This window comes from Arvicanthis niloticus, chromosome 7 (assembly GCF_011762505.2).
Source record: "Arvicanthis niloticus isolate mArvNil1 chromosome 7, mArvNil1.pat.X, whole genome shotgun sequence".
NCBI classification, from domain to species: domain Eukaryota; kingdom Metazoa; phylum Chordata; class Mammalia; order Rodentia; family Muridae; genus Arvicanthis; species Arvicanthis niloticus.
The window spans coordinates 73,802,822-73,823,695 of record NC_047664.1 but is presented as its reverse complement, the minus strand read 5'-3'; the positions used below and the strand labels follow the sequence as shown (position 1 = coordinate 73,823,695).

The 20,874-nt window shown below is 45.0% G+C and overlaps 3 protein-coding genes across 13 annotated transcripts in view; 1 reads left to right on the top strand and 2 right to left on the bottom strand.

Moving 5' to 3' along the window:
- Positions 1-7,341, top strand: part of Fryl (FRY like transcription coactivator) — a 233,405-nt gene extending 226,064 nt beyond the window's left edge. For 8 of the 10 annotated variants that reach the window (XM_076938636.1, XM_076938637.1, XM_076938632.1 and 5 more), the window contains 5 exons: positions 895-963; positions 3,327-3,344; positions 4,127-4,237; positions 4,855-5,045; positions 5,209-7,341. In XM_076938636.1, the coding sequence (XP_076794751.1) occupies positions 895-963; positions 3,327-3,344; positions 4,127-4,237; positions 4,855-5,045; positions 5,209-5,467 (648 nt within the window). In that variant the 3' untranslated portion in view covers positions 5,468-7,341. The remainder of the gene's footprint in view (positions 1-894; positions 964-3,326; positions 3,345-4,126; positions 4,238-4,854; positions 5,046-5,208) is intronic. The other 2 variants (XM_076938635.1, XM_076938633.1) reach the window with 1 other exon arrangement.
- Positions 7,342-9,970: 2,629 nt separating this feature from the next.
- On the bottom strand, positions 9,971-14,211 carry Zar1 (zygote arrest 1). 2 transcript variants are annotated; one of them, XM_034509044.2, is made up of 4 exons: positions 13,018-14,211; positions 11,197-11,289; positions 11,042-11,116; positions 9,971-10,203 (listed from the first exon to the last, which is right to left on the bottom strand). In XM_034509044.2, exons 1-4 carry the CDS (start codon positions 13,819-13,821, stop codon positions 10,060-10,062), a joined length of 1,116 nt encoding a protein of 371 aa, XP_034364935.2. In that variant the 5' UTR covers positions 13,822-14,211; the 3' UTR covers positions 9,971-10,059. The 2 variants fall into 2 exon arrangements, with proteins under 2 accessions (XP_034364935.2, XP_076794743.1); XM_076938628.1 differs by having other exon boundaries at positions 11,042-11,289.
- Positions 14,212-14,617: 406 nt separating this feature from the next.
- Positions 14,618-20,081, bottom strand: Slc10a4 (solute carrier family 10 member 4). Its single transcript, XM_034509042.2, has 3 exons — positions 19,299-20,081; positions 18,383-18,593; positions 14,618-15,527 (listed from the first exon to the last, which is right to left on the bottom strand). Exons 1-3 carry the CDS (start codon positions 19,886-19,888, stop codon positions 15,015-15,017), a joined length of 1,314 nt encoding a protein of 437 aa, XP_034364933.1. The 5' UTR covers positions 19,889-20,081; the 3' UTR covers positions 14,618-15,014.
- Between the last annotated feature and the right edge of the window lie 793 nt (positions 20,082-20,874).

Genomic DNA, 20,874 nt, shown 5'->3' with positions numbered 1-20,874 from the left:
GTCAAAGACCTTGTTTTTTGAAACAATTATTTCAAATTTTGATTCTTTCTGTGTAGACCACTAAGCTACAATTGAGAATTTTAAATATCTAACACTAAAATATTTTCCAGGGAGCTACTTGGCTGGTAGTTGTTTTCAAAAGACAAAGTCTGAGTAGTTGATTCCTTCATTCCACAAACACCAGCACACTACCTCTCAGTTAGCCAGAAACTGCAGAAGCTCAGGGGCTTCATCGGAAGGCCCTTAGCTCTCACTTTGGAAATTCCATGGCTCCATTTTTTTCTACACATCCACAGTGCTACTTCTTTTTAAATTATTGACTTAAAGAAAACCCACATCCACCCAAATGCCTCAGAGACAGCACGCTTGTCATTTATTACCATCCAGAAAGAAAGAAAATAAATAAAAACAGGATTTAGATAGATCTCAGTTCCTGTTTCACTAATTAAAAGTGGCACGTGTCTTTAGAGAACTAAACTTTGGATGAGCAGACAGCCCTGGCTCATTTTTCTGTAAGTTGCCTTTATTAGATCAGCCAAAGGGAAAGTGAATCTTTTATTTTCCACATCTCACATTTAGACATAAAGGTCAGGTAGAAACAGTGAAGACTTCCAATAAAATTCACCAAGCAAAGGATCTCACAATATGCAACACCACAGGTCCAGAGAACACCAATTGCATCTTTGTTAATAAACTCATAGCATCTACATCTTGTATTGATCCTTGTTTGTTCATTTGTTTACATGACTGGCCTTAGGTGGAGATGAGATTGTGTCTACAGCCAGTCCTAGTCTTTCTGGCTTTATACAGACAGGCTCGTTACAGTAACACTGGTTTCGCCCATTCACCCATTATGTAATACCTATTGAAATTTACCCTTATTCATTTCAACAGTGGCTGGACAACTGCAAGAGGACATTTGGTGCCAACGAAGACATATACAGGATAAACACCAATGCACACGTAAGTCTCTGCATTCTTCCTGCTGAGTGCCTGCATCGGATATTATAAAGCATTGTATGCATGCAGCTGTCCTTACTTGATATCCCTAGAAAGAATTGTTGCCAAGCCTTTTTCATTTTGGTTATCAGAACGATCTCCCTGAAAGTTAGGTTCAGTGAAATATTGGCTTAGTAATGAAAACCTCACTTTAATAAAAATGAACAACCAGCATGTGACCAAAGCTTAATAACATTTAGAAGATAAGCTTGGTGGGTATCTAGGCAGTCCAGGTTGGCATTTAGTGCATCTGCCTCGGGGGGTAGGGGGGAATGGTTGTGCATTGTGTTCTGTGGATATATTGTCTGGTGATAAATGCAAACCCCAGGGCAGTGAGCTCTGTAGCTGTTACCCTACTTGTAAAAAGTGTGGAGTTTGTTGTATTTTCATCCAGTTGCTTCAAGCAGTAGCAACACGTTTCCTTAGAGAAGGACATAGCCATAAGACTTCTTCGGAAATAGTATGTTAAGACCCATGTGTTACTCCAGAGGGAGCAACCATGTACTAGGAGAAAGCCTTCAGCAACTTGCCCATCGCCATACCTGACACTTGACTGCAACTTCAGTAACATTTATAATAGTAGATATCTCCACAAAAGGTATACTGAAATAAAAATCTGAAGTCTGGATAAGAATGAAATCTTGAAAGAATCATAATTTAACCATTAAGATTTTCAGGCACACAGTGCCAGTACGTTCATGGTCGTAGTCTCTCCTTACAGCTCAGTTGGATGGCCTCTTAGTTGTTCCCATTTTGAATATGAGAACTGAGGCTCAGTGGGGCCAATTCGTCTAATAATAAAGAACTAATAGAAACCAAGATTCAAACCTAGACAGGTAATTCTAAGTAAGCCCTGTGCTCTTTGAAAGGAAAAAATTAAAATCATCAATAAAGAAACGAGACAAAACAGAAGTTAACTCTGGAATTGAAGCCATGGATGCTTTTGACAATAGCTATGAGCATCCATCTAAACTAAGTGCCCGGTGGTTCGTAGATAGTCCTTCTCCTTCAAACAATTCCATAATCTCCAAGACTGTTTCTTAGTTGATAGTTTGCGATATTCAGAGTGAAAAATGAAGACTCTACTCTTCAGACTGATCTGTATGCCCCGCCTTACAGACTTTGTGCTGGCCTATATGCCAGTCTATACAAGCAGCCAGTAAATACTGAGTTAGTGAAGATAAAACCTATCATGCAAATATCAGTGTACTTAAAACGTGTATGGATGTTGTCCTTCATATCTGTTTCAGTGCATCGAGATCAATTTTTGGTCAATCACAGCAATAGAGTTGGTGCCATTGCCTTTAACTGTAGTGGCCATAAGCTTTATTAGTGCATATCAAGCCCAGTATGTGTATATAGAATCAGTTGCATGAATTATGCTAACAGGAATGAGGAAAGAGATTTAAAACATGAATCCCCACCCAAAATAAACCATAGGAAATGAAGGCTCCTGCTGCTGTGTGAAGTCTGGATTGTGCTCTGCTAATGTTACTGGGCCACTGTTTGCATAATTTATGGTCAGCTGTGCGGAGCTAAAGTTCACCTTTGCTTAGCAAATCCTTGCTAAACTAATAGGAATCCTTCAGAGGAAACCGCTCAGAAAAGCAGGCTCTAGCAGCTCTGTTTACAACCCGACAGTCTGTTTTAATTAGAAGCTACTCTTCTCACACATCCAAAGCCTTTCGCTGTTTCACATATGTCATCTTCCCCGGATTCAAACCCAGTTAGGTCCAAGTTCTGACCCAAATGACATTCGAAGTATAGCTTTAAACCACACCAGCTCTCTGTTCTGCCCTGTGGCCCATCACATGAGGGAGACAGCCTGAGAGTCTGAGTAGAGGCTAGTAGGAAAGTCTAGAATGAGCCACACCAAAGCCTGCTGCTGGCAGGGTAAGTATTTCCTGTGTAAGATTATGGGCCAATTCAGCAGATCATTTGGTTAAAAATAATAATAATAATTAAAATAATGGTAAATTTACTTAGTAATTTCCCACTGGACTCACGGAAACGTTGTTACAAGTGGCTTTGTTAGAACAGAAAAACCCGGATGGAAATACATTTCCAATAGCTAGGGCTCCCAAGATCACTTTTATTCTTTTATTTTATGCAAATAAAATAAGATATTCTGTAGCTCAGGTTAACCTTACTTGCCAAAGGGAAACCAACAAAGCCCCCCCTGGGTTACTGCAGTAAGTGTCTGACTTTGTAGAAATGTATTCCTCAGTTTGTGTGGGGCATCTCTAACCTTAGCTGCGATGACTTCTTATACTAATTCTTGATCTTTTTCTCTTTGTATTTTTTTGTGACCCGATCATCTTGCTTAGCAAATGGGAATTCTAGCAGTAAGTGACCTGTCTTCGTTTATAGATTCCTTATCCTTGGGAGACAAACTGGTTTTCATCTGCCATTTGTCCTCTTGTGACCGAGCAACGTTTTTTTTTTGCCATTGACTACTTTGAAAGTTGCGTGTGCTTCAATTTTCCATAGCCCTAATCCGTGACACGTTGGTCCTATTTAAAAAACAAAACAAAACAAAAACCAATGAAACGGTGAGACTTTAAAATGAGTATGTAAATGCAACTAGCAGTTGTGTGGTTTTCTACACCTATCACGGACATGTCTCCTGTCACATCCTAAAATTTAAATTGCACATGTTAGTTTCATAGTCTCACTTGAATGAGATCACCAAGTGGCTTTCTTAAGAGTCCATTTCCTTAAAATCCCCCCTTTGGTAAGAGGACACCCAGTTTCGCTCTGTTCCACTTGATGGGCGCTAAGGACCTCAGTGGGATCAAAGCCTGCACGCCCGCGAATTCCCATCATCAACTCCAAGTTTTAAATTCATGTTGAGTCCTCCCCTCCAAAGCATCCTATGTATTGCCTCTGACACTGTCCGGTGTGAAAATGTGCTTCCTACTAAAAAGGAATTCCGTAACCAGCAACAAGCCTTGTTATTTGAAAGCCAGCCCCCAAAGCACCTTTCCCCCGCCTCTCATCAGCCTCACGTTGTATTAACTCGCTTACCGCAGAAGCACAAATGCCGGCGATTTTAACCTATTTGTACTGTTGTTCGGGAAGTACGGATCTGGTTCGGCTAACCTCAGTTAACACTGCTCGTTCCTAGGAGCTGGAGCTCTGCAGGCGGTTGTACAGGCTGCACTTTCAGCTGCTGCTTCTGTTCCAGGCCTACTGCAAACTCATCAACCAAGTAAACACGATCAAGAATGAAGCAGAGGTACGTTCCAGCAGGCACCAGGGACAGGTCTCAGAGTTGTAACTATATGCTTGCGGGCCTGCATGTATTTAATGTGCTTATGTCTAAACATGGCTTGGTAGAATGCCTCAAGTCAAAAGCCACTTACATTGATTTTGTTTTTCCCCAGTTGATCAATTAGCTTTTCCTTCAAACTGATATGCCATGTCAGGTCATCAGAGTAAACAAATATGTAGTTATACACGTGTATTTCTATAAAATACCCTTGGTAAACAACCTTCTAAAATACACTCTCATTCACTGTCCAAAAGCAATTATAATCTTCCAAGATATAGTATAAACATTTATTGCAACCCAACTTATCTAGAATATCTAAACCTGGTATAGGGATACATGTGTGTGTGTGTGTGTTGGTATAAGCATATAGGTACTGTAACACCCAGTACTCAGGATCTCAAGGTCAGTGTAGCCTAGGCTACATCAGAAGTGACTTTGGTTCTTGAAGTCTTTTATTTGGTGGCTAACCTATATTGCTGACAGAAGAATGCTCCTCCCATCAGCTCTATCCCCTGCAACTGACTAGCTTCCCTTCTGTTGCTGACCATAGGAATAGATTCTTAAAGACTTACCTGTTTTAGGTCATCAACATGTCAGAAGAACTCGCCCAGCTGGAAGGCATCCTTAAGGAAGCTGAGGCCGCTTCGGAAAACGAAGAAATTGATATTTCCAAAGCTGCACAGGCCACAATAGAAACTGCCATTCATTCTCTGATCGAAACTTTGAAGAACAAGGAATTTGTATCAGCTGTAGCACAAGTCAAAGCTTTTAGGTAAGCCGGGAAGAGACATCACAGCACCGTAGAATAGTTACTCAAATAATAAACAGGCACCAGTTACTCACTGGGCAGTTTTGTTCATAGGTTTTAACCTAAAACGTAGCATATGTAGTAACGACATACATCTCAGAACTTTAACATTCTGTATTCTTTCCAGAACCCTCTGGCCCAGTGACATCTTCGGCAGCTGTGACGACGACCCCGTGCAGACGCTCTTACACATCTATTTCCATCACCAGACACTAGGCCAGACGGGCAGCTTCGCGGTCATCGGCTCCAACCTGGACATGTCAGAAGCTAACTGCAAACTGATGGAACTTAACCTGGAGATCAGAGAGTCTCTCCGCACCGTACAGTCTTGTCCGCTCCTAGCACAGGCCAAACCAGCTGGAAATAGGGCGAGCATCGGATGCTGAGTGACTGAAGATGATCAAGACTGTTAACCAAGCACCTTTTATGAACCCTGTGCTTCACTGATAACTTTGGAGTTAGCACTTTTAATTGTAGTCTACTAATAACTTCAAACTGTCAAAAAAAAAAAAAAAAAAAAAAATGAAGAAAAATATCTAACCACTTAACTGCTGCCTCTAGACCTCTACAGCAACTGTATGAAGAAGGAATTTATTATTAACCTATGTGAATAAGGGCTAAAAGCGATGCATACAAACTGCATTACTCTGGAGAGAGAAAGAAATTCTACGGATGTTTGCAATAATGGCCTCCAAGACATTGCAGGGCAGGTGAAGTGAGGCTGGGATGGGGCCAGTTCCTTTTAGCTGAAGACCTGTGCCTCCAGAGCCACTTGGATTTCTAGCCGTCATCAACAGAAATGTGGAGTTGACAGTTGATAATCAACTTGACCACGCAGTCAGATAACAGACTTATTTGCAAAAACCATTGGGTCTCGGGTTTTGTTTTTTCCAACTTACGGGATAAGGGTTTGGGGTGTTTGCAGTTTGGGGTTTTTTTGGGTTTTTTTTTTTTTTTTTTTTTTTTTTGGTCTGTATAAGGAATTATGTGTGTGTGAGTTGGGGTGTGTGCGCGTGTGACAGTCCTATTTTCAAGGTGTGGATGTCTGGTGACAGCTTCTCGGAGCATGCCTAAAAGAACACTGCAAGATTATTTTTGAAGAAATTTTATTTTATTAGATCTAACTCTTCATAGTGTGTAAATGTTAGAACACTTTAATAATATTTTAAAACTGGGTTTCCCCCAGTGTCTCAAAAAAAAGAAATAATATATCTGTTAACGTTATTGGACTCTGCTGCTCAGCTCTCTGATCAGTGCTTGTGTTGATGTTGTTGATAACTAACCAAAGCAGATGCCTGCAGAGACTTTAAATTGTAAAATAAAGATGTCCGCTGCCCGCCAGCACCTCTCATTACACAAGTTAACTTATTTCACTTGGTAACTATTATAGACACCGCCTAGACTAAAACCTGTATTTTCTTGTACATTTGTGCCACGCACTGTTACATCAGAGAACATGTACAAAGCTGAAGGAAAAGTTGTGGTCACTGATGGTGGACTGTGTGTTCTGCAGGCTCTGAAGGCTGCAGACTTCAAGAGAAGAGATGCAAATGACTTGTGTGTTTATGCAGGACTCAACTCAAACGTGTTTCAGGCTAAAGGAACCTTGGGGCTGGGGGGGGTGGGGAGGGGGGGGGAGACAGGAAGCCTGAAGGCTGGCTCCCAAAACACACAATATACTTCTCCACTGTCTGAGTCTGTAGCTTAACACAAACTGGATCCTGTCCCAGTTCTTTTTTTAAAATAGAATTTTGTAAAGGAAATGAATGTAGTCCCCCGACTCCTCTGATTTGAAAGGAACACCTTGTATTTTTTATATGCATCTCTTTTCCACTGTGACTTTTATTTTCAAACTGGGCTCTGTGGCTCCAGAGTTTGGAATGTAGAAATGAATTCGTAGCTTTGCCTTTTCCTGGGGGCGTGGCCCCCGACAGAAATGTAATTATGATCAAGTGCATTAATCGAGGCTACTCTGCACGCCGTTGGACTGCTGCCGACCGTAGTCACGTGTCTGTAAAACTATAACTGGTCACAGCACATCCATAATCACTGTATTTTTTGACCCAGATAAAAAAAAAAATTATTTTAATGGTGTTCTGGTACTGTAAATGGTGTCCTTTAAATTATTAATAACTCTTGGGCTGGGGGGCCAGGCACAGGGATGGTGTCCGGAGACACACCACACTTCTCATCCCCTCTCCCATTTTTCTCACCCTCCTTACATCCTTTTTGTTAAAAATAAAAAAGTATTGTAGCTGTTGGTTTGTGTGGTATTTTAAGAAGCAAAAAAAAAAAAAGACGACTATAGATCGACATCATGTTACCTGTAGAGTTCTCACATATAATTTCACTTTAAAAAGGCAGGGAAAAAAGTTTAGATCGACCACCCAAAGGTTGCAACTAAGTTGGTACTGATGTGGGCATGGGAGAATACATCTGCAGAAAAACAAAACCAGATCCATTAGGATGATCCTTGCCACACCTACACTGACTCCAAAGTTTGTGTATGTTGACAAAACTTATTAGTGCTTAATTCTAATCAGCTTCTTTCATTCTGTAAGAACCTAGCGTTTGCTGCATACAGCCCTCCTCACTGAACTTCCCATTTTAAGTAAGAAAGAATTCATCGTTTTAAATAGTTAGGGAGTTGAAACATCAGGCAGTTGCCCGGGGCTGCTCTTCGGGAAGGCAGAACACAATTGCAGGGTTTGGAACTATGTCCAGGTTCAGTGACTCCAAGGTTAGGGCTGTTAGCCACCACCTGCCTTGGTTTGAAGCATGTCTATGGGACATTTGAGGGGAGAGCAGTGATAGAGCACAGTGGTGAACTGCTCTGTCAGAGAAATATCACCCACACATCAGGAAAAAGAGCCAATAGTTTGAGTTGCTTTTCTTTTCCCCCCTAGTTTTTAAAGTGGTCCACAGTTACTTTGAAAAGTATAAGAATTACATAAAACAGTTCTCCTAGCATTTAGTGTCTCCTGCCAGCCTTTCAGTGTGCATGTCTGATGCTCTAAGCTTTGAGTCACATGTATAAACAGTATGACAGGCCTCAGAGTTAGAATGTTGGTTGGCATCAAAGGCAGAAACTTTTTGAGTAACTTTGTTCAGATCTGCATTCAGTGCTGGAATGCTAGCTGCCCTGGGAAAATTAAGTCAACAAATGATTTCACTACCCACTTCAGCAGCCAGTGGGTACTTTTTGCAGGTATTCTCGCTCTTCTACTTGGCAAGTACCTACTGAGTACATAGTATATCATGTCCCACCCAGGACATTAAGCACACACTTTGTTTTTGGTTTGGTTTTGGTTTTTTGAGACAGGGTTTCTCTGTGTAGCCATGGCTGTCCTGGAACTCACTCTGTAGACCAGGCTGGCCTCAAACTCAGAAATCTGCCTGCCTCTGCCTCCCAAGTGCTGGGATTAAAGGCATGTGCCACCATTGCCCAGCAAGCACACAGTTCTTAATGCCCACTTCTAACCACCACTTTAGTCCCTAAAACTCCTTACCCATCTACAGGCACCCAGACTGCTTTCCTTTAAAAGGCAATCTATCCTCATGGTCCACTTCCCACAGCGTCTGTTTAAAATGTTTTGGTGGGGCTTATGAGATGGCTCAGCAGTTAACAGACTACAAGAGCAGTTAACATGCCTTTGTAGAGGACCCGGGGTTCAGTTCCCAGCACCCACATGGTGACTTTCAACTGCAACTCCCATTCTGGGGTATCCAGTGCCCTCTTCTTGCTTCCTTGGGAGCCAGACATGCATACAGTACACATAACATTCAGGCAAAAACACATATGCATAAAATTAAAATGAAGAGCTAAGACCCCCTTTAGTGCCTTCTCGTGGATAACGACATAATGACCAGTCCCAGGCAGGGACTGAAAAATTCCCCAGTCTGATCTTGCTAGTTTTACCTACTGTCATCATAAACTCAGTATTATTTGGCCTCTCAGGTTTTCTCTGCCAGATCTTTGCACATGCTGTCCCAGCATGATACAGGTCTTTCTATCAAACTCAACAGACTTAGACTCCAGCTCAGTTGATCTAAGCGGAGCAGTGCTTTATTGAGGCCTTTAATAGAAGAGGAGCTTCTGCATCATACTAGTCCTTGGTCTTGAGTATTTGCTAAGCATCAGGGTACTTGTTAGACAGGCCCACTAAGACACGCCCACTAAGTTAGACACGCCCCTAAGAGATTGAAAGGCTGGTAGCACTTCTGCACAGAAAATCAGCTTGATTCACCTGGGTCCAGGTGGACCTGTCCCTTCACAAGAACACTAGAGTCCCCAAGCCCACTTTGGACATTCAGCACATTTCCTCGAATACTTGCTAGTGCCCCAAATGCCAGACTGGCATCCACTTTCTGGTAGACAGGTGTCAGACACTACTATAACAAATGTTCAGAAGAACTAGAAGGGAACAGTTATCTGGTTCCGGCCCTAAGGCTTGTGTTAGACCAACAACCAACACCTGCTTCTTTAGAAGAACCTGAGGCTGTACACCCAGCACCATCTGGCAGTGGGCTCTCCAGGTTCTAGTGGGGACATTTAAATTAGGACTAATTTAAATTTCAGAAACATGGCACAACTTAATGTGTGCCGGGCCTTTTAAATAACCTCTTTCTTAGGAACTTTAGACCTACAGACTGAAGCTGTAAGTTTCTTGTCTATGAAACCTTAAGAGTTGAATGAGGCACCTGTAACTTCCCTAAGTCAACCTGGCCCACATCAACAGATGTTAACAAAGTTACCAATTTTCAGCACATGCTCCCCTCAAACTGACACATGAATTGAATAAAGCCTCAAACTGTTTGCAATACCATTTATTCACAGGCTTTATATGAAAGTACACTGCCTTTCATGAAGTATTTTGAGAAGGGAGAGTGGGTGAGGGGAGGGGGCATGGGAGAAAGCTCACTTGGCCGCTCCATTCGCCCCATCTAGAAGAAACACTTTTTTTTTTTTCCGACTTCACTATATGATGTATTTGAAGCTAAAGGTGCTATCGCAGGACAGGCGTTTGTCCTTGCATCTCCCACACAAGTCTTGGCGATGGGGGCGTTTAGGGTCCACGTGGCGAAGTCTGACTGGGCAGGCACATCTAGTTCTTTTACAACTCTGAAAAATCAGAGTGAAAAGTACAAAGAATGAAGCCCCTCTCCCCTTGATTCTTGGAGCTTCAAAGCAGACGACAGAACAAGTGGCACATGTGCTGGGCACAGAGAGCCAAGTGCAGAGAGGCTTAAGACACCTTTTCTAAATGGAGTCTTAGTGGCTTTCCATTCTTGGTTTCTCGGGACCCACCCTAAGGTAGTTAATTCTCCAATTACCAGCTTTAAGTGCACTGGACTCTCAGATGTGGAAGTCCGTGATTAACCTTAACAGGTAAATGCCATCACTTCTTTCTTTTTAAAGGCTAAGTCCCTTGGCACAGTGCTAAATCACTAGTAAGCATGCAAAGGCTTAGCAACCATAGTTATGGGTAAACCTCACAGAGCAAGACAGACCGTGTAGAGCAGGCTTACAGGGAACTCCCTTTGTCAACTCAAGGAAGGCTGGAGCTCAATTTCGTGTGGTTCATACCCTAACTTGGAAATGTGCTTCCTACGTAGCATTGGGGTAATGGTCTACCACCTCAAGCTAGCAGAAAGGAACTCTGTTTTACGCTATGTTTTCCCTTATGCCAAGTGGATGTGGCAGGTGAGCAAGCCTTCTGTACTGCTAAAGGGGTAACAGATCCAAAAGAGGCCGTGCAAGCAAGTTTTGCAAGAGCAGACGGGAATAAACACTCCATTTCACAGTGGAGGGGACTTTCTACCACCCCTAGCCAAAAACAGAAAGAAAGAAGGAAAGAAAAAGTAGAACCTAAGGCTACTGGGAACCTACACCTCTTTCAAGAAATGTATTCAAGGTAGTGCACCAAAACCCTCTTCCAAAATGCAAGCGTTTGATTTACTTGACAGGTGATATCCTCCACTCGGTAAGGGTTGTAGGATTTCTGACACACTCGGCAGAACTGTTTGAAGTACACCTGCGATGAGAGAGAGCATCCAGGTGGAGCACACACTGGGCAGCACGGCTGGGATGGGACAGCTGCACGGTGTCTCTTACCTTGCTGGTGCCCTGCACACACCACACATAGGCGCTCTCCCACCGGATATTGCAGTCCTTGCAGTGATAGTAACCATACTTCTGCTCTAAGAACTGAACAGCAGGATACCAGACTTTAACCAAGTGATGCCCGAGTTACCCTCATTTCAGAACCTGGGACCAGATTCTACTTGATACTTTAAAATTACCCTGGTAGTAAGGTTAGGTTAAGTTTGGGTCAGCCTCTGAACTAATCCGGTAACTAACAGCTCAATCAAACAAATATGTAAACTGAAGCCAAACAGATATCAGCAGACTGGTAAGTGATTTTCCCCTCAGACAAGGGAAAAGCCAATAGTGCTGTTTAGAGCTCAGAATTCTTCCCTTGGGCCTTTTATGTGGGGCGATGCATGATCTTAGGACATTCACAGATTTAAAAAAAAAAAAAGTTATTATGCTGAAAGAGAAAGGCTATTCTAAACATTTGAAAGTCTTCAACCAATATGAAATTCTCTATGATGCTAGCTAGTTAAGTTTCCAAAAGGTCCCCAATACCTAAGTATAGCTCATTTGGTGTGAACCACGTAGTGTTAGCACCTGGTTCGTAAACTTCCCCCAGAGGCCCACTTAGTGACAAACAAGTCAGAAACAAGTTTTTATAATTAAGCCTTTAGGACTGGCAGAGGCTTGGAAGAACTCTTAATGCAATTTGTATAGGTGAACAAGTACCACAGAGGCCAGAAAAGCTTAAGATTTCTGCCTAAGATCACACCCAGCTGTGAATGGCAACCACCAAGTGTTTTTCTATCTTTTCTGACACCCCGTTCCACTGCCAGCCCAACCCCCAAACACAACAGCCTTGAAATGACTGGAAAAATAAGAATTTCTCAGAACCCTTTCCTAGAGTTCATGTCTTTCCATTTCTTTGGTGGGTGGGGGAGTGGTTACAGTCGCACTCCTTGTGCCCCCCACCCCCACCCCCACCCCAGGCTTTGTTTGGCTAGCCTAGGCAGCAACTCAAGACCATTCAACAGCTTAGCCGCCCTGGCCTTCTGGATGAATGGGGAGGGTTTGTTTATTTATTTATTTATTTATTTATTTATTTATTTATTTATTTAAAGCCGGGCAAGTTTGGGAGGGAAAAGCTTCAGTTGTCAGCTTCAGAAATGGAGGGAAGGGCCTGGTAGAGAACCACCCGGCCAGTCAGCGGAGACAGATTATTCCCCACATCTAGAGGGGAAATGAGAAAATAGGGCCTTGGGAAACTGACTCTCCCCGCGACAAAGTTCACAAGATGTTTCTGCTGTGTGTGTACTTAACCTTCCACCAGCCGTCTGAAGTATGGTCCAAACTGTGTGCGTTCAACGTGGAGGCCTCATTTTAAGTGTTCGTGTGATCACAATCAAATAATTACACTGGCATTTCCCAGGAACAGAGACTGCCAGTGGGTCGGCCACGTGTGCGTTGGTTTTATTGTGTAAATACCTCCCATTGTATTCACAGGCAGCGGCTGCAAAATCCTATATGCTCGGGAGATGGCTCAGCTGTTAACACCCTGTTCTTCTAAGAGGACCCTAATTCAGTTCCTAAAACCCGCATGGTGGCTCACAACCATCTGTAAACCGCCAGTCCCAAGGGATCCGATGCCCTCTTGTGTTCCCATCTCTCCACTACGATGACGTGTACAAACACTACATGCAATCAAAACACCCATACACGTTAAAAAAAAATTAAAGAAATAAAAATACAGACCGATGGCATTGAATTCTATGCCCTGCATCATCCAGAGCCACCAGAAGCCCTACAATTCTGGTGGCGTCCAGGCCGCCAGGCTGGCCTCACCTGGAAACGCAGGCGCTCCTTGTCCTGCTGGGTGCTCTGCGGGGAGGCCGGGTCTCTAGGGGAAGCCGAGTCACCGAGATCCTGAGCCATCTCTGTGGCAGGACATGGCTCTTCACTCCCAAGCTCAGATTGCATCGCCGCCACACGGTCCGGGTCCTCCCGCGGTGGCTGCTCCCGCCCTGCCTGCCCTTCAGCCTGGACGTTGCTCTCCTCGCCTCGATGCTGGGGGACCGCTTTCATCACCGCCACCTCTCCCAGCTCCGGCTCCCGGGTCCCCGCGGGTGCCGTGTTCCCCTCTCCCTTCCTGGACGTCTGCCCGCCCCCCGCAACCTCCACCGAGGAGAGGCCACAGAAGGTCACGGGCGAATACAGGGCGACGCTGCGCCACGATCGCGGGGCTCTCCGGGCGCCGGCGGGGCTGAAAGGTTGGCAGGAACCCGGCCGGGCGTCGGGGCTGGCTCGGCGCCGTAGAGGCTGCAGTGTGCGGCGCCCGAGAGAACACTGCACCGAGGCGTCGCGGCGCGGGGTCACCTGCACCGCAGCGTCCCGGTTGCTGACCGGCCGGGGACCCATCCGCGACAGCAGGGCCATGAACTGCGCTCGCTGGTAGCTGTCGAAGTACTCCGCGGCCATGAGCTGTCTGTAGCCGGGGAGGAAAGAGGGGGGCGCGGGCTGACAGCCCCTGGCTCCGAACCTCCAGCCATCCCCGGCTTTGGCGGCCGGCGGGTAAGGATGTGGGCACGGGTGGGGCGTGCTCGCCGGGAACATGGGTGTGTCCCGCGCCTCGCCCGCCCAGGCAGCCATCAGCGCGGCCCAGCTGCCCTCCACGCCGCGTTAAATAGGCGGCCGCGCCCCGGTAGAAAAAGCCCTACCACCCTCTAGCCAAGCGGAGCGAAACCCTCTCCATCCTCTCCCTACACTGATTAAGAGGAGACCTCCCCGCCCAAAACCCCACCTTGCGGATGCAGAAAAAAAGAGCTTTCCTTGCTAGCCACAGTAGCGATGTGTAGGGGAACTAGCCGAGAAGAGAATTTGACCCGAGAATCATCACCCGGATTAGCCGAGCCAGGTGGGTCCCAAGCCTCATCGCTCCAGGTGTTTGCCATGAGGAAAGCAAAGGAGGCCCGTGTGTCTGATTAGGGAGCAAATTACCAAGGTTAGGGGGCTGCTCTGAGCCTCTTACGCTCTTGTCTCAGATGATGGCTCACTTCTTTCAGAACAGTGGGACAGTGTCCACCCACAGCCCTTTCAGGAAGAAAGCCTGTAGCTACAGCCCTTTCCCAGGGGTGAGCAGAGGGACCCATTTTCTCTCCTCTGAAGTGAGGTCTACACATTTTCCTAAGTAAACCATTCCTTCAGATGATGAATGGATCTGAGATGCGTTTATACAAATACAGAAAACCTATGGGGGAAAAAATGCCTTCATCCCTGGACAATGTTGACGGCCATTAGCAACAGATACTAGATCAAGTAGTCACAATACATTAATATGATTTTTCTCTGGTTTGGTAGTGGCTTGACAGTGAAATGCTATCTTGTTTCACTGGCCCGTTTTGGACTTTTCTCAGTACAGGCTAGCATTGAACAGAATCGGGTGTGTGTAAGTTGAGCAAACCCAATTTTACTCGTGTATGCACCAGACATCTACATTTCCAACCCCGTTTCCTATCTGTAGCGCGATGCTGGTGAAAATGGCAAAATCAAAAATCAAAAAACAAAAATCAAAAAACAAAAAAACAAACAAAAAAAAAAAGCACACTGCTTAAGCAGAGGAAGTGGCACTTTAGCTGATCCAGGTGTAAGCAATACTGGGACACTGACTGCTGAGTTATAAAAACACATGGTTAATTCTGAGATACAACATTACAGTGGGAAGATCAAATCTGTTACAGGAAATGTCAACTCATCTTTATCCTGGATGTGAACCATATGCACTACCAGGGTCACAAATAGGAAGTGATGTTTCAGCCAAACGGAGGCTCTGCGTATCTCCTCGTTCAGAGGGAGGTCTGGGCGGTTTCTATCATCACTAAGTCATCTGTCCCCACGGTGCCATAGGAGGTGTCTGCCATCTCCTCTTCTTTCAGTTTTTTATAAGAAATATCTGTGTCCTCATCTTCATCTAGGGCATCTCTCTTGTGCAGTATCTCACTTCCGTACATTTTGTATATTAAAACAAAGACCCCTGCTTCCGCAGACTGGAAAAGCGCATAAAGCAAAGGAAACATGTACATACTGCCTATGAAGCGCGGCGGGAAGGCCAGTTTGAGAATCGCAGTACAGAGCTGCACATTCTGACTTCCTGTTTCCAGACACACAGTCCTCTTGCAGTTGGGCGGAAGATGGAAGAGAGTAGCTAAGCCATAACCCGAGGCATAGCCTGCCAGAGGCATGAAAATGGCCACCACATAAACAGTTGCAGGAATGCTTGCCAGCAGTTCGGGTCCCAACATGGTGCCAGTCATTATGAAAAGAACCACCAGAGTCACGAGCAGAGACCACAGGGAAACCTGGTAAGAAAATAGATAGGCAACCTATCAGCAACAGCATCTCGGAGGAGGAATCTGGGCAAGCTACACGTCCATTCTAACCTCCCACTTATAACAGAGGTCATTGCCAGACAATGCCCAAAGCCTGAAGCTCTGAGAGATAATTGTTTGGAGGCCTAGCTTGGTATCCAGTGGCATCTCTGGGCTCTAGCACTTGTCTTGAATGGAAGAACATAAAAACAGTCTACTCCTTCTGAAAAAGTCTTTGAAACGATAAACCAGAGATCAAGGCAGACTGTCCCTCAGCCTCTTGGCCTTGGTCACACAATGTTTAGTTCTCTTCCTGTGTGTCTAATTTACTGCCACACTTCTTTCGAATGGAGCAGCTAGAATTCAGCCCAAGAACCCAGTTATGGTCTGAGGACTAGCCTGGACAACGTAGTCTTTACCTCTCCTGAACCCTGTGCTTTCCACAGGAAATTAGTTCTCACTTCACACCAGACAGAAAAGGCTGCTAGCATTTACAATGAAAATTAACTTGGTCTAGGATATCTTTAACCTTCAAAGTACCGTTCCAAAGATGGCTAGCAGTATGGAAACAATTATCAGCTCAATTAGATGAGAAAAAAAGTGTAAATGTAAGATATGATGAATTCTTTGTAAGTCTGCAACTCTGCTCCTTGATTCGTCCCTGAAAAAAATCTCCGGACTAAAAATTTCTCGAGATGGCTGCTACTGACTGGGTCAAATGTGCACTGTTAAGGATCTGTCTGGTACATTTCTCTCGTTCAAGTGAAAGAGGATGCACAAACTCAAGGAAGAGATGTAAATTCCTCCGGTCCCTTTAGATACATAGTTAATTTGCTCTTTTTCCCATGGGGTGTGAGTGCAACAGGGATCCAAGGTCCTGAAGAGGAATTCTGCCTCTCTGAGGGAGCGGACCAGAGAGGTAATTCTTCTGGAGTCTCTGGGGTCGACTTGCACCTAGGGAATCTTTTAAAAATTAAAATGTATGTTGGCTGGTCAAAAATTCTATTCTAGGAGATACTGAGATAGCTTCCTAAGGTATATAAAAACACAAGCACACTGGCAGAGAAGTACCACAAAGCAATATGTTTCTTAATTTCCAAAGTGTGTCATATTGAAGGCACTGACGGGAAATCCAGTTCTTCATTCTGAGGATGCTAGCTACAAAGTTCTTTAAGCTATTTAAGAGTTTAAAAAAGAAGGAGGAGAGAGAAAAGAGAGATAAAAGAAGCACGCAATGAGATCGAATGCTCACTTCCGGTGATCTAATGCTCACTTCCGGTGCTTGCAAAGCATAGCTGAACGGCTGTGCTTATTAAATGCACCTCAAGATCATCCATGGGGATGATCTGGCATAAGTATGTGTTTATTAAACCCTATGTCGACTATTGTATAGGACTTCCTCCTTAGAGCTAAATCTGTGTGCAGAATTGAACCCTCTATTTCTCTTACTAGGGAAAGCTGGCTCCTCTGTATAAGTAGAAAATAAGTTACTAAAAGTTAAACAATAGCAACAACAACAACAAAAGATTCTGTATTTTAAAGTCTCCATGATCGTAACATTGAAATGGCTCTTCTTTTTTAACCCAAGGAAACTTGTCTCTGCGCTTTCGTGAGCTATGCATTTTAGTTCCCGAAATGAACATTCAGTTTATGTTTTCACTGTTTTGATTTGTCAAAAGAAGTGAAATTAATTTTCTCTGGCCAACTATTAGAAAGTATGTATTGCCAGATTATGTTTTAAAAATAAATCAATGTCAGGGATATTTTATTTATTTTTGATTTATATATTTTACTCTATTTGCATCGGTGTTTTCCCTGCATGTGTGTCTGTGTGAAGGGGTTGGATCCCCTAGAACTGGAATTACAGACAGCTGTGAGCTGACATGTGGGTGTTGGGAACTGAACCTGGGCCCTCCCAAAGAACAGCCAGTGCTCCTAACCACTAAACTATCTCTCCAGCCCCCTCAAAAAAATTTCTAATAATAGTAATCTCTCATCATGTCATTAACTTAAAACAAAGCGTATAAAGTAATGCAACAAGAAAGCAAACAGATACACAGGTTTAGAAGTGATCACATAATTTACTCTATCCAGGACCTGGTTTTATTTTTTGCTTTAAGGCCAACATTCTGTGCATTTTATTATACTGAGAACATCATCTTGCTATAATTTGAGTTTTTAATTAAGCTACTTAAGGGTACCTATTTCAGGTTTTGTTTCCTCAGAATTAGAGTTCCACTCTTGAAAACACACTAATGCATTGAATAATTTTATTTAATCTGCTCTGATTTTAGTACTATTCAGTTTGTGGGAACTGCTTGCCATTTTGTGGTTTAGTTTGTTTGTTCTGGGACAGAGTCTCACTATGTAGCTTCTGTCCTGGAATTCACTATGCAGACCTGATGGACCCTGGAAACAGTGATCTGCCTGCTTCTGCCTCCTAAGTGCTTAGATTACAGGCACATGGCAAATGTTTGCCTGCAAACGTTTGCCATGTGCCCCCATGAGTGATTACTAATTGTTAATTTTCAGAGGCCTTACCACCTACCAGGTAGGAGTTGAGACAGGCTCTTGCTTTGTAGTCCAGGCTGGTTTCAAACTCCAGACCCTCCTGGCTCAGCCCCTGAGCACCAGGATTACAACCTGCATCTTTATTTCCAATTTGAGCTGTGACTTAATTAGAGATATTCTCCTAGGAATTTCCCGCTTCAGACAGTAGGCTTGCCGGAGACACCTAAGTAGTCCCTGAAAGTCCTTTGTTTCCTTCCCTGCTTTTCCAAACCTCCAAGCATGTCTGCCACTCTTCAGAGACCAGACTCTAGGAAGAGAAGAGAGAGCCTGCCTACCTTCACAATGTAGTCAGCCACCCGGTTGTATTTGTAGCGAATGAAGACGCCCAGCCCAATAGGGATTAGAGTGCTGCAGAGAGTCAGGGTGACTGCCCCTAGGGGGAGCAATTGCACCAGAGGGGTATTGATCCAAGCCCGGCTGTAGATCCAAAGGCAGAGGGGCATCAACACCAGGGCCAGGAGTGTGGAGGAAATGGTCATGATGATGCTGCAGAAAGGTAGGAGCAGAAGTCAGAAAGGGATTGGAGCCAAAGAGTCAGCCATGTCTTTCCTTACCTGTTACATAGCCCGGGAAGAGGGGCCCAGGCTCTGCGAGCCTCAGGGTTGAAGTCTGCAGAGAATCTATTTTATCCTGTCGCAATAGAAACATGAATCCCAGGCAAGGCAACGACCTAGGATGTGGGACCCAGGACAGCTGCCCCGGGCGTCATGAAGCCTGGAATTAGATAACTGTGAGGACAAGAAGGAAACCTTTTTCTTTTAACCCTACAAATAGCCTGCAGCGCGGAAGCTGGCGATGCTACTTGTTAGATTAAACTCGATTATGTTGCACTCTCGAGATTACTTTCCTTATGGGACTACAGTCCTGATTTGCTTTTTTTGCATTTCCTTCGAGTCCTAGCTTCCGACTTCTCCCTTCTCTTTGCCTTCCAGTTACTGGAGACATGCGCAAAGATCCTGTCCCTCCGGGAAGGGCTGTGTTTGAAATCCTAGGGCTTTTAAGCAGCTAGGTCCAGGTCTAGATCTTCTCACATTGACACACAATCTTTAAAGTCCGCTAGGATTTCAAAGTCAAGTCTCCATAGCCCAACCTCCCACCCCATCCATCCCTCCTCAGGGCTTCATCCCAAACAGCTCCAACATACCCTACTTGCTATGCATTCTATGGGTTGGGGTGAGAAAGGGGCCATACCTGAGGTTCATGTCGCCATCCACCAACAGGGACATGAGATTGGAGAGATTTCCACCGGGACAGCAGCCACACAGGAGTACGGCCACCGCGGCCACCTCATCCAGCTTGAAGGCGAGGGCCAGCAAGAAGGCTAACAGCGGCAAGAAGCCGAACTGGCAGAGCGCAGCCAGCAGAGCGCCCACGGGCCGCCGGACGTGCGCCCCGAAGTGGTTCACGTCCACAGTACAGCCCAGGCCCAGCATGGTGATGCACAAGGCGGCGCCCACAAACACGTTCAGCCCGTGATTGAGCGGCGTGTCCCAGAATGGGGGCTCGTGGGGGATCCAGGGCCGGGGGAAGGCAGAGGAACCCTGGCCTGCCACGCCGCCCCCAAGGCTGCTGCTCGTGGGCTCTGGAGTCGGGGTCGACTCCGGGCTGAAGCCGATGCTTGGACTCGGAGCGAGGCTGAGCCCGGGACGGGGACTGGAGGTGACGGTGAGAGGCGAGAAGGTGCTGGCGCTCGGGCTGCTGGCGTTGGGCAACAGGGTGATGTTGTCAGGCAGCAACGAGGACGGAGCAAGGAGCAGGGTGGTGTTGTCCAGGCCGTCCATGGCGCTGTCACCGAGGCGCAGTCTGCAGGGGCTGTCCCCAGCCGCACCTCCTCCCTCTGTCCTGATGTCCCTTTCTACCTGTCTGGTCAAGCGTCCCCGCGACGTCGGTGCGGCGGGCCGGTCGTCGCTCCCGTGTGCATGCTGCCCGGCAGCTGGCACTGAGCGCCGCGCAGCCCTGTCGCCGCCCGCCCGCACCACAGGCCCCGCCCTGCCGCCCCTGTCCCCTCCTTTTAATCACAGCTAAGTGGTTCTGTACCAGTGCAGCCAGGGGCGGAACAAAGACCCGACAAAGCCCAAGAGGGCGGAGAAGAAGAGGCCTGGCTGCCCATCAAATTCTCTGATGGACCTGCCTCTTTTTCTTTTTAAAATATTTTTTTTTCTAGCTCAAATGTTAAATTTGAACATAAAGTCCCATGTGAGGTTTGGATATATGTATAAGCTTGTCAAGTCATATTGAACGTAACTCCTTTAACATTTATCTTTTTTTTAATGATGAAAACATTTGTCATGTTTTCCCCTAGCTTCTCCAAATACGCAGTCCACAATTATTTCTAGTCACTCTGCCCAGCAGCTGCATGCCAGAACTCAGCCTCTTTGGTAATGAAATTTAGAGGGCCAGACTCATCGAATGGAGAAAAAGAAGCTTATGCATGTATATATAAGTCATATACATAAATAGTTTAAATAGCCCGCAGCCCTACCCATAGAGGCACCAGGCTTCATGTGAGCCAGTCTGGAAGCAGTACACGTGTCTCTGGCTTGAATTTGCAAACAAAAGTGTTAATCTTTTTATGTTCAGTCTAAGAGTAAAAAGCAATAATAATGATTGTGGGTTTTTTTTTGTTGTTGTTGTTGTTTGTTTTGTTTGAGGGTTTTTTGTTTTTTGTTTTTTGTTTTTAGTTTGTTTGGTTGGTTTGTTTTTTTGTTTTTTTGTTTTTTTTTTTTTTTGTTTTTTTGTTTTTTGTTTTTTTTTTCCTGACGCTGTT